General features: G+C 45.1%; 1 protein-coding gene across 1 annotated transcript in view; it reads right to left on the bottom strand.

Moving 5' to 3' along the window:
- STIMATE (STIM activating enhancer) overlaps positions 1-13,036 on the bottom strand; it is a 111,734-nt gene that overhangs the window by 21,713 nt on the left and 76,985 nt on the right. Inside the window, exon 5 of the mRNA XM_005310144.5 lies at positions 1,665-1,777. Within this exon, the coding sequence (XP_005310201.1) occupies positions 1,665-1,777 (113 nt within the window). The remainder of the gene's footprint in view (positions 1-1,664; positions 1,778-13,036) is intronic.

Raw genomic sequence — 13,036 nt, 5'->3', positions numbered from 1 at the left:
ATGCTTTATCAATTATAGACAAAATTATAAATTATCCCTTTAAAAGTGTGTGGACTTGTGGTTCCCACTTGATTCTACATTGAGATGAAAGATTCTATTAGCAACATGTCCAAGATGATGTATGTGCTTCCTGCAGTTGAACTAACCATGGCCATAAAAGAGGTTTGACCAAGAAAAACAAAGCATAGGCTATATTCAAATATCCACTCAACCCTTTTTCCAGAAAGCTTTGACTGGAAGAACCAATATCTCGGAAATCGCTTACAAACATATGCTGCAGTTTTAAAGTTAAATATCTGGACATGGGATGCAGAAGTTCAAATATTTTATAAAACAAAGACACTATAAAGGTGAATTACAATACATTATGGTGACTTCTGCTGCTCCAGGTAAGTGTTGTCATGTTTAGATTATAAATCAGGTCACTTACAATGTTATGATCTTTCATACAGATCTCAGCCTGGGAGTCATTCCTCATTACTGCAACTTCATTATGCTTACTGAATATACTACCATACACTTATTACTATAACTAATAGTATTAGCATAAATTGAAGCTAAGCTATACTATACCTGTATAAAGGTTCAAAATACACTTTGTGCTGCAGTAACTGACTTTTGTTTGCTTATTGGCTAATTTTTTAAATTCAGTAACTCAGCAATGTGTCTTATTGCAGTGTGAATTACTAAGGTTTTACTACAAAAATGTAACAATGTTCTATTATGCTCTAAAACTACGGAAAAGAATGCACAATAGGTTTAAAGTTAGGACTGTAATTTAACTAAAAGAAAGGCTGATGCACTCGGTCTCCTTTTAGGTAGCATTGCCAGCAGATCGAGGGACGTGATCATTCCCATCTATTCGGCATTGGTGAGGCCTCATCTGGAGTACTGTGTCCAGTTATGGGACACACACTACAAGAGGGATGTGGAAAAAATGGAAGTAGTTCAGCGGAGGGCAACAAAAATTATTGGGGGCTAGAGCATATGACTTGAGGAGAGGCTGAGGGAACTGGGATTATTTAGTCTGCAGAAGAGAAGAATGAGGGGGGATTTGATAGCTGCTTTCAACTGCCTGAAAGGGGGTTCCAAAGAAGATGGATCTAGACTGTTCTCAGTGGTGGCAGATGACAGAACAAGGAGTAATGGTCTTAAGTTGCAGTGGGGGAGGTTTAGGTTGGATATTAGGAAAAACGTTTTCACTAGGAGGGTGGTGAAGCACTGGAATGGATTACCTAGGGAGGTGGTGGAACCTCCTTCCTTAGGAGTTTTTAAGGTCAGGCTTGACAAAGCCCTGGCTGGGATGATTTAATTGGGGATTGGGTCCTGCTTTGAGCAGGGGGTTGGACTAGATGACCTCCTGAGGTCCCATCCAACCCTGATATTCTATGATACCTCAAGTGAGCATGTGATCTTATATTGTACACGATGCAATACCTACTAAATGCAAAATAGAATGGCGGCATTATCACCAGTGAAATCCAATTAATGGTATCAGGATGCTCCATTACCAGAGGCAACAGTTAAGTAGCACCAACTGTGGACTTTTACATAGCTTGCATGATAGCCTTAGTCTTTTTGGATTAAGTAGAATTAATAGGTTATCACTTTCTGGCATCTATCTACAATTCATTTAACTGTAAAAATCGTATAAAGACTCAAACCTCTTTCCATTGAGGTATTAGGAGGACTATAATGATGATGGTTTTCTCAAACATCATGATCACTATGTACAGTGCACACTGTCCCACCCAAGCACTGCACTGCAGCGGGTCACCTACAAAAAAAGCAAAGGTTTAATACACCAATTTAGCCCACTGTAACTTGACTTAACACATGTTTAAGAAAAGCAAAATTAGACAAGGGAGAAAAACTTAGTAAACCAAAGTAAGACGAAATATTTGATAAGTGATTGCCATCTAAAAGTAGTTTAATGATATTTCTGAATAGCAACAACATTCATTGATATCCCTTTGCTTGGATGAAGTTGCCTTCCCTGAGCAGTCCAAATTTTTGTGCTTTACTGTAGAAAACTCAAAAGAGCATCTTTTGTTTAGTTAGGGAGTACCTTGTTAGTTTGCTTTAGTACATTATTGAACTCAGCAGATAGAGCACAGAATTAGCTTACATCTCACAAGATTTTTACCTTTCCATAAAGCCAGTTGCTATAAATTATTTCCCATTTTGGCAAATAATGATGTTTTCTAAGGCAGAAAATTTACAAAATACTTGGCTGCTGCAGTGTATCTTGCTCTAGCATACATAACCTTTTAAAAGAAATTAGAATATTCCTGCATTTGTGCTTTTGCCATCCTGTATATATAGGTATCTTATACAAATGTCAGCAACCATGACTGACTGATGGTAATTATGGCAAGAACTGCAACAGATTACAAGAGAATGAGTAGCCTTCAAACATTTAATTTTGTTCAGAGTTTCCTGCAAGCTAATCAGGATATATCTTCGTTGCACTGATTAAAATAGTATCATATGTAAATCATAAAAAGCTAAGTAATTTTGCTGTACCCCAGGTAAGGTGCTGTACAATGAATACCAAGCAAATTACTGATTGCTCTGGAATTAGAACTGTCATACAAATATTCCAACAGAAAAAGTATATATCCTGTTATAACTACAGCATAACTGAACATGCCTAGTGGCAGTTGAGATAAGAGTGGAGTGCCTGACAAAACATTCAGGTGAATTTTAACCAGCATCACGATATCACCAAAATTTGACAGCTCAGGCGTGCTAACAATTTAAAACAAAAGAAGTTTTTCTACAGATTTCACCATTCACTTTCAAACAACAACTTTTAGAGCATCTTCAAATATGGCTTAATATTTAATATTTTTGATTCTGTTCACCTGCTTTTAGACGTAGGTATAGCACAGATACTGCATGGTTTCTCTGGTTGAGTCTCCTGCTGATGAATGAAAATAAAGTGCCCATAATCATTCTTTTAGGTCTATCAGTGGCTTTGAGTAATCTTGACTGAGGTATTGATTTGGCTGCAGACTCTGCCAAAGACTTGCAATGGCTCTATTCACAACGATAGGTTTCAGGTGGTAGTGTTAGGTAGGTAAGTGCTCATCTAATCCAGGCTGTTTCATGTAGAGTATCACAGGGTTCTGTTCTCTCACCCTCCTATTCAAGGTATATTTATGAGACTGTGGGAAATCTGCCCTTCCCCACCTGGTAATAGCATTTGAGATCAACTAAAATGAACACACTACCCCTTGGTTTAACTGGAAAGGTCCCTCCACTGAGTAATCTGCTTCCTTTAGTGGTGAATTCTGTTGATTGTCAGGTCATATCCATCTGTTCCCCACAGGCTATTTCTGGGGTGTGGGATGAGCAGATGTGTGGAGTGAATGAAGATTTTGTTTTGAGGGTTACGTGGAGAGAGTGTCTTAGTCTTTGCACGTTGGCCCTAACTTTCACTGTAGTTGTATAAAGATTATATATCGTCTAATGCAGGGGTCGGCAACCTACGGCACGCGTGCCAAACACAGCACATGAGCCGATTCTGAGTGGCACGCTGCTGCCCACTGAGAGGAGGAGAAGGAGGAGGGGCGGAGGGGCCGGAATGCACCATGCTGTGGGAAGAAACAGGGGAGGGGGAAGCTTGGCTGCCGCAGGATCAAGCTTCTGCCTCCTGTCCCCGCAGGGGAGAGCGGTGGGGAGGGAGTCCCGGCCCCCGGCAGTCCCCCCACCCACCACTCTCCCCTGCGGGGGCAGGAGGCAGAAGCTTGGTCCTGCGGCAGCCAAGCTTCCCTCCTCCCCCGCTTCTTCGCGCAACATGGTGCATTCCGGCCCCTTCTCCTCCTCCCCCCAGAGGAGCCAAGCCGAGCGGCAGCGTGTTCGCTGCTCCGTAGAGGAGGCAGAGAGAGATAGGGACGGGCCTGGGGGAAGGGGGTGGAACAGGGCATATCCCTCCCAGCCCCCTGCCATGAGCCGCTCAGGGCAGGGGGCTGGGAGCACCCCCCCAAGCCAAGCACCCCAGCCTTCTGCCCTGACCCCCCCCACCCCAACACACACCCATCCCTCTGCCCTGCACTCCCCACATCCCCCCCAGCCCTCTGCCCTGACCTCGAGTCTCCCCCCAACACCCAGCCTTCTGCCCTGCACCTCGACACACACCCCAGCCCTCTGCTCTGAACCCCCCCCACCCAGTCTTGTGCCCTGCACGTCCACACACCCCAGCCCTCTGCCCTGACCTCGAGTCCCCCACAACACCCAACCCTCTGCCCTGAACCCCCCCACACACCCAGCCTTGTGCCCTGCACCTCCACACACACCCCAGCCTTCTACCCTGACCTCGAGTCCCCCCAGCCCAACACCCAGCCCTCTGCCCTGAACCCCTCACCCAGCGGGCTGAGCACGCTGGCGGCATAAGATCAGCATTTTAATTTAATTTTAAATGAAGCTTCTTAAACATTCTGAAAACCTTGTTTACTTTACATACAACAATAGTTTAGTTATATAATATACACTTAGAGACCCCTTCTAAAAAAACGTTAAAATGTATTACCAGCACACGAAACCTTAAATTAAAGTGAATAAATGAAAACTCGGCACACCACTTCTGAAAGGTTGCCTACCCCGATCTAGTGCGCTAGGCAGGATACTTGGCATGCCCTAGATAGACAATATATCTGTATATGAGCAAAATAGACTGCTGTATAACATTAACATATAAAATGAATTAGGATCTGAGGTTAAAATATGGAAAGAAGTTTTTCAATTTTAACATTATCTTTCTGTTTCAAGTACAGTGCATAAAAGGTTGTTACGAGGAGGAGGATGAAAAACTATTCTCATTAACCTCTGAGGATAGGACAAGAATCAATGGGCTTAAATTGCAGCAAGGGAGGTTTAGGTTGGACATTAGGAAAAGCTTCCTAACAGTCAGGGTTGGGGTAAGCATTGGCATAAATTATCTAGGAAAGTTGTGGAATCTCTGTTATTGGAGAATTTTAAGAACAGGTTAGACAAACACCTCTCAGGAATGGTCTAGTTATTACTTAGTTCTGCTTAGAGTGCAGGGGACTGGACTAGATCTATTGAGGTCCCTTCCATTCCTATGTGTCTGATTTTTTGGTCATAGGTATGTAGTTTGAATTGATAACATCTGAGTAACAATGTCACCATTACTTACTGAGCCAGAAGTGTGGCTCTTTACAATGTAAGGCTCCTCTCGATGCAGACAACTATGCCTTTGAAGAATTCTCAGCCATGGGAAGGAGCAGAACGTTACCATATGATATGGGGCCACATTTCCTTTTAATCATTAAAACAATTAACTTGATGCTTATGAAAGTGAAGGGTTATTAACACTGGCTAGCGAGAGGAATAACAAAAGCAGACTAATCGCAAATTCCCTACCCATCTCTGGCAGTGCATCTCACTGCTATCCTGCAACACAGTATTACCAAGTCACACATCTCAAGAGCAATGAGAAACAAGCAAATTCAGTAGTTAACTATAAGGGTTAGGATTAGATCAATTTAAGTGGGGAAGTGGGATGCCGGGAGGAAGCACGAGCAGGAGAGTGCAAGAGGGGAGGACTCCTGCCTCATACTGAGAAAGCAGGAAGATCAGCGAGTTATCTTAAGTGCCTATACACAAATGCAGGAAGCCTGAGAAACAAGCAGAGAGAACTGGAAGTCCTGACACAGTCAAGGAATTATGATGTGATTGGAATAACAGAGACTTGGTGGGATAAATCACATGACTGGAGTACTGTCATGGATGGTTATAAACTGTTCAGAAAGGACAGGCAGGGCAGAAAAGGTGGAGGAGTTGCATTGTATGCAAGAGAGCAGTATGACTGCTCAGAGCTCCGGTATGAAACTGCAGAAATACCCGAGAGTCTCTGGATTAAGTTTAGAAGTGTGAGCAACAAGGGTGATGTCATGGTAGGAGTCTGCTATAGACTACCGGATCAAGGGGATGAGGTGGATGAGGCTTTCTTCTGGCAACTAACAGAAGTTACTAGATCATAGGCCTTGGTTCTTATGGAAGACTTCAATCACCCCAATATCTGCTGGGAGAGCAATACAGCGGTGCACAGACAATCCAGGAAGTTTTTGGAAAGTGTAGGGGACAATTTCCTGGTGCAAGTGCTGGAGGAACCAACTAGGGGCAGAGCTCTTCTTGACCTGCTGCTCACAAACCGAGAACAATTAGTAGGAGAAGCAAAAGTGGATGGGAACCTGGGAGGCAGCGACCATGAGATGGTCGAGTTCAGGATCCTGACAAAAGGAAGAAACGAGAGCAACAAAATACGGACCCTGGACTTCAGAAAACCAGACTTTGACTCCCTCGGGGAACTGATGGGCAGGATCCCCTAGGAGAATAACATGAGGGGGAAAGGAGTCCTGGAGAGCTGGCTGTATTTTAAAGAATCCTTATTGAGATTGCTGGAACAAACCATCCCGAGATGTAGAAAGAATAGTAAATATGGCAGGCAACCTGCTTGGCTTAACAGTGAAATCCTTGCGGACCTTAAACACAAAACAGAAGCTTACAAGAAGATTGGATAAATGACCAGAGAGGAGTATAAAAATATTGCTCAGGCATGCAGGCGTGAAATCAGGAAGGCCAAATCACACTTTGTGTTGCAGCTAGCAAGAGATGTTAAGAGTAACAAGAAGGGTTTCTTCAGGTATGTTAGCAACAAGAAGAAAGCCAAGGAAAGTGTGGGCAACTTAATGAATGAGGGAGGCAACCTAGTGACAGAGGATGTGGAAAAAGCTAATGTACTCAATGCTTTTATTGCCTCTGTCTTCACGAACAAGGTCAGCTCCTAGACTGCTGCACTGGGCAGCACAGCATGGGGAGGAGGTGACCAGCCCTCTGTGGAGAAAGAAGTGGTTCAGGACTATTTAGAAGAGCTGGACGAACACAAGTCCATGGGGCCGGATACACTGCATCCAAGGGTGCTAAAAAAGTTAGCAGATGTGATTGCAGAGCCATTGGCCATTATCTTTGAAAACTCATGGTGATTGGGGGAGGTCCCGGATGACTGGAAAAAGGCTAATGTAGTGCCCATCTTTAAAAAAAGGGAAGAAGGAAGATCCGGGGAACTACAGGCCAGCCAGCCTCACCTCAGTCCCTGGAAAAATCAAGGAGCAGGTCCTCAAGGAATCAATTATGATGCAATTGGAGGAGAGGAAAGTGATCAGGAACAGTCAGCATGGATTCACCAAGGACAAGTCATGCCTGACTAACCTAATTGCCTTCTATGATGAGATAACTGGCTCTGTGGATGAGGGGAAAGCAGTGGACGTGTTATTCCTAGACTTTAGCAAAGCTTTTGATACAATCTCCCACAGTATTCTTGCCGGCAAGTTAAAGAAGTATGGGCTGGATGGATGAATGGACTATAAGGTGGATAGAAAACTGGCTAGATCGTCGGGCTCAACTGGTATTGGTCAATGGCTCCATGTCGAGTTGGCAGCTGGTATCAAGCGGAGTGCCCCAAGGGTCAATTTTGTTCAATATCTTCATTAATGATCTGGAGGGTGGTGTAGACTGCACCCTCAGCAAATTTGCAAATGACACTAAACTGGGAGGAGTAATAGATACGCTGGAGAGTAGGGATAGGATACCGAAGGACCTAGACAAATTAGAGGATTGGGCCAAAAGAAATCTGATGAGGTTCAACAAGAAGTGCAGAGTCTTGCACTTAGGACGGAAGAAACCCATGCACTGCTACAGACTAGGGACCAAGTGGCTAGGCAGCAGTTCTGCAGAAAAGGACCTAGGGTTTACAGTGGATGAGAAGCTGGATCTGAGTCAACAGTGTGCCCTTGTTGCCAAGAAGGCTAACGACATTTTGGGCTGTATAAGTAGGGGCATTGCCAGCAGATTGAGGGACGTGATCATTCCTCTCTATTTGGCATTGGTGAGGCCTCAACTGGAGTACCGTGTCCAGTTTTGGGCCCCACACTACAAGAAGGATGTGGAAAAATTGGAAAGAGTCCAGCGGAGGGGAATAAAAATGATAAGGGGGATGGAGCACATGACTTATGAGGAGAGGCTGAGGGAACTGGGATTGTTTAGTCTGCAGAAGAGAAGAATGAGGGGGGATTGGATAGCTGCTTTCAACTACCTGAAAGGGGGTTCCAAAGAGGATGGATCTAGACTGTTCTCAGTGGTAGCAGATGACAGAACAAGGAGTAATGGTCTCACGTTGCAGTGGGGGAGGTTTAGGTTGGATATTAGGAAAAACATTTTCACTAGGAGGGTGGTGGAATGGGTTACCTAGGGAGGTGGTGGAATCTCCTTCCTTAGAGGTTTTTAAGGTCAGACTTGATGAAGCCCTGGCTGGGATGATTTAGTTGGGGATTGGTCCTGCTTTGAGCTTCCTGAGGTCCTTTCCAACCCTGATATTCTATGATATTCTATGAACACAAATTATAGTTTGATTTACTGAATGCATTGGAGTGCTTTGTAGGCTAAGAACTTAAAGCAAGCAGCGACGACAGAGCAAGATTTAAGTTAGAAACATGGTCATTTTTACTCAGTTGTTCTACACCTGTTGTCTATTCAGAGCAACTTAAGAAATATAATATCACAAAGATGGGGAGAATGTTTCTGTACTTGATATATAGGATAAGGTTCTTGTCAGTGTCAATTAGGGTGACCAGATTACATGAACAAAATATCGGGACACATGGGGGGGCAGGTCCGGAGCGCAACCAAAGCAAAAAAAAAAAAGGGGGGCCGAGCCGGAGCGCTGCCAAATAAAAAAAAAACAAAACAAAACCCGAGCCAGAATATCAGGATGCAGGACAAACGACTGAATATCGGGACAGTCCCGATTTTATCGGGACGTCTGGTCACCCTAGTGTGAATTTCAGGTGTTTCGCCCGCCCTCTTATGTTCAAATGAATTCTAAATGGTTTTGTGCTTTACATTTATTTCATATTAAAAGCTTGACTTTTAACTTCTTGTACTTGAAAACACAAAAATAATATTAAGATTGAAAAACTACAATGAATAACTATTCTTGGGGCATAGTCATGCAGTTTTATTTATAAAGCACCATACACATCTAATCTGCTGTATAAACAGTAGCCACTTCTGAACATAAAAATTCTGTTATCAGTCCTTTCCTTGAGGCATTTATATCTTAAAACTATCCTCCATATAAAGAAGAAGAATCCGAAGAAGTGGGCTGTAGTCCACGAAAGCTTATGCTCTAATAAATTTGTTAGTCTCTAAGGTGCCACAAGTACTCCTGTTCTTCTCCATATAAAGAGACTCTCAATACAAGCAGTAGGAGTGCTATTTCTGTTGGACAACATCTTAAGTAATGAATCACTAGGGAATAAGTAATAGGGCTAAGAAAGGAGATGATCTCATAGCAAGAACTAACATGAGAATGATTATATAGTTTCTAGAAATACAAACAGCACAGGACAGTGTCATTGGTCAGTTTAAGCAGAGAAGAGAGCCCTGGTTTTTATTTTTACTTGCAATCAAGATGAAGTCAAGTATCGGGGGGTAGCCGTGTTAGTCTGTATCCACAAAAACAACAAGGAGTCCAGTGGCACCTTAAAGACTAACAAATTTATTTGGGCATAAGCTTTTGTGGGTAAAAAACCTCACTTCTTCAGATGCATCTTCATCTGAAGAAGTGAGGGTTTTTACCCACGAAAGCTTATGCCCAAATAAATTTGTTAGACTTTAAGGTGCCACCGGACTCCTTGTTGTAATCAAGACGAAAATAACCTCTTCAGATGAAAAAAGTTCCTTTGTCTACCACCAGAGAAATCTTTCAGTAAAATATTGAGGTTCTTGCTCACAGTTCTAGGTCTCCCTTAGAGGATTTTTAGTAGGCAGATCTGAGACCCGCAATAGATTGTGTGGGGAAAATATACGTTCAAATTTCTTAAATTTACCTTTGAACATTAAAAGTACATGACACTAACAACTGAGTACAGTTTAGTTCATATTTATGTATTTTTTTTTAAACAGACATGTTATTTACCCTTTTTAGGCCTGGTCTACACTAGGAGGTTATGTCGAATTTAGCAGCGTTAAATTGAATTAACCCTGCACCCGTCCACACAACGAAGCTATTTAGTTCGACATAGAGGTCTCTTAAATTCGATTTCTGTACTCCTCCCCAACGAGGGGAGTAGCACTAAATTCGACATGGCCATGTCGAATTAGGGTAGGTGTGGATGGAAATCGACGCTAATAGCTCCGGGAGCTATCCCACAGTGCACCACTCTGTTGACGCTCTGGACAGCAGTCCGAGCTCGGATGCTCTGACCAGCCACACAGGAAAAGCTCTGGGAAAATTTGAATTCCTTTTCCTGTCTGGGCAGTTTGAATCTCATTTCCTGTTTGGACATCGTGGCGAGCTAAGCAGCACTGGCAACGATGCAGAGTTCTCCAGCACAGTGACCATGCAATCTCAGAATAGAAAGAGGGCCCCAGCATGGACTGATCGGGAAGTCTTGGATCTGATCGCTGTGTGGGGCGATGAGTCCGTGCTTTCGGAGCTGTGATCGAAAAGACGGAATGCAAAGATCTATGAGAAGATCTCAATAGCCATGACAGAGAGAGGATACAGCCGGGATGCAACGCAGTGCCGCGTGAAAATCAAGGAGCTGAGACAAGCGTACCAGAAGACCAAAGAGTCAAACGGACGCTCCGGATCCCAGCCCTAGACATGCCGTTTCTACGAGGCACTGCATTCCATTCTAGGTGCGGCCGCCACCACTACCCCACCACTGTCCATGGACTCTGAGGATGTGATATTGTCGACGGCTGCTTCCTCGGAGATGTTAGCGGACAGGGAAGATGAGGAAGGTGAGGAGGAGGAGGAGGCAGTCGACAGCGCTTACAACGCTGATTTCCCAGACAGCCAGGATCTCTTCTTCACCCTCACAGAGATCCCCTACCAACCGTCCCCAGGCGCTAACCCAGACCCTGAATCAGAGGAAGGATCAGTCGGTAAGTGTTTTAAACATGTAAACATTTATTTTGAACAGAACAGGAATATTAACAATGGGTTTTTCATGATTAGTTTGCCCTAGGCGCTTAACGTTTTAGTCCTTGGCAGTGCAACTACTGCAAAAGAATCTAACAATGTCCGGTTTATCATGATTAGTTTGCCCTAGGCGCTCTACTTTTTAGTCCTTGCCAGTGCAGCTACTGGAAAAGAAGGTCTATATATCCGGGGATAGAGCTGAAATCCTCATGGGACATCTCCACGAAGCTCTCCTGGAGGTAATTGGAAAGTCTTTGCATGAGGTTCCTGGGGAGACGGCCTTATTGTGTCCTCCGTGGTAGGAAACTTTTCCTTGCCAGGCTATCATCAAGTACTCTGGGATCGTTGCCTTGCAGAGCATGGCGGCATACGGCCTTGGTTTTTGCTGGCTTTCACGCAGCATGCGTTCTTTCTCGGTCTCAGAAATTCTCAGCAGAGTGATGTCGCTCATGGTGACCTGCTTAGAATTAGGGGAATGTTACTATTGGGCCTGCTTGCCTGTTCCTTTACAGAACTGTCACCAGCGGTTTACCGCCACGCGGTGGAGGCAACATACAGGGATCTTTCCCGGGGACAACCGCGAGGGGGTGGGACAGGGGCAGAGTTCATGCTTGCCGGATTGCCGGCAGCAGGAACTGGCCAACGATAGGAGCATTGCTTTGAACGTGAAAGGAGGGCACTACTATAATTTAAGTTTTAAGCAGCCAAAAGTCTACGGCTTACCATGTCAGCCTTCTACCCGAATTCCGCTGTCCTGCCCCGCTTGTCTGATCTCCACTGCAAGACCCCAGGCACTGAATGCGAAGGCCGAAAACTCGACCTTGTCCTGAGTGCGCACGTGATAGGTGCTGTGCATGGTCTTGTTCACAAAGACTATGTTCATTGTTCACAAAAAATTATCTTTGTGAGGAATTCACTCCCTTTTTCCCATCCCACAGCTGCGAATGACTCCAGACCTACCCTGGCATCCCCCTCGCAGAGGCTGGCGCAGATTAGGCGGAGAAAGAAAAGGACACAGGACGACATGTTCTAAGAACTTATGGGCTGCTCCCGAGCTGATGCAGCCCAGCAGACCCAGTGGAGGGAGAACATGTCACAATACCAGCGAGCACACAGCGAACGGGAGGAGAGGTGGCGGCAGGAAGACCAGCAGGCGACTCAAACGCTGCTTGGACTAATGAGGGAGCAAACGGACACGCCCCGACGCCTTGTGGATGTTTTGCAGGACTGGAGGCTGGAGGACAGAGCCCCGCTGCAGTCTCTCTCTAACCGCCCTCCCCCGCCACAAACTCCCATACCCCCCTCACCCAAAGTCCCAAGAAGGAGGGGCAGCAGGGGCCGTGAAAACTGTCACTCCACCCCTGCAAACTGCTCAAGTACCAGAAGGCTCTCATTCCCAAAAATTTGATAAGTCCTTTCCTTCCCGCCTCACCCAAGCCCCCGTCCCAGTTTCATCCCCTAACTGTGTAGTTGCTAATAAAAGATAGGTTTCTGTTAATTACTGTTTCCATCATGTTCTTTTAGGGTGTGTTTGAAGGTGGGGAAGGGTTTTGGTAATTGGAGAGGACAGTCACCTTTACCAGGGTACAGACATGGGGGCAGGTTCAGCAGAACACACACATATTGCAGTCACTAGGCACCCTGGTCAGTCTGGGAGGTGATTGTCATGTTCTATGTGTGTGTGTGTGTGTGGGGGGGGGAGGAGCGCATGTGACTTTGTGGCGGGGGAGGGCGGATAGAGATCTTATGCTGCGGTCCTTATCCTGGTTCACAGAGCCACGCAGCAGGGGATCTGTAACCGTCCTCCCCCTCCACAAAGTCACATAGCCCCCACACACAGAGTCCCGAAAAGGAGGGATGGCAGGCTCCATTGAAACAACCAGTCCACCACTGCGGACCGCTCTAGGAGCAGGAGCCTGTCATTCCTCGAGTTTAGAAGCGTTCTTTCCATCACTACGCCCGCTCCCCACCACAGCCTGTGTCCCAGTTTCAACACTTTACCGCGAAATCCGTAATAAAGAA

The sequence above is a fragment of the Chrysemys picta genome, chromosome 7 (assembly GCF_011386835.1).
Source record: "Chrysemys picta bellii isolate R12L10 chromosome 7, ASM1138683v2, whole genome shotgun sequence".
Lineage (NCBI taxonomy): Eukaryota > Metazoa > Chordata > Testudines > Emydidae > Chrysemys > Chrysemys picta.
The sequence above is the reverse complement of the archived record's forward strand: the minus strand, read 5'-3'. Positions and strand labels throughout refer to the sequence as shown.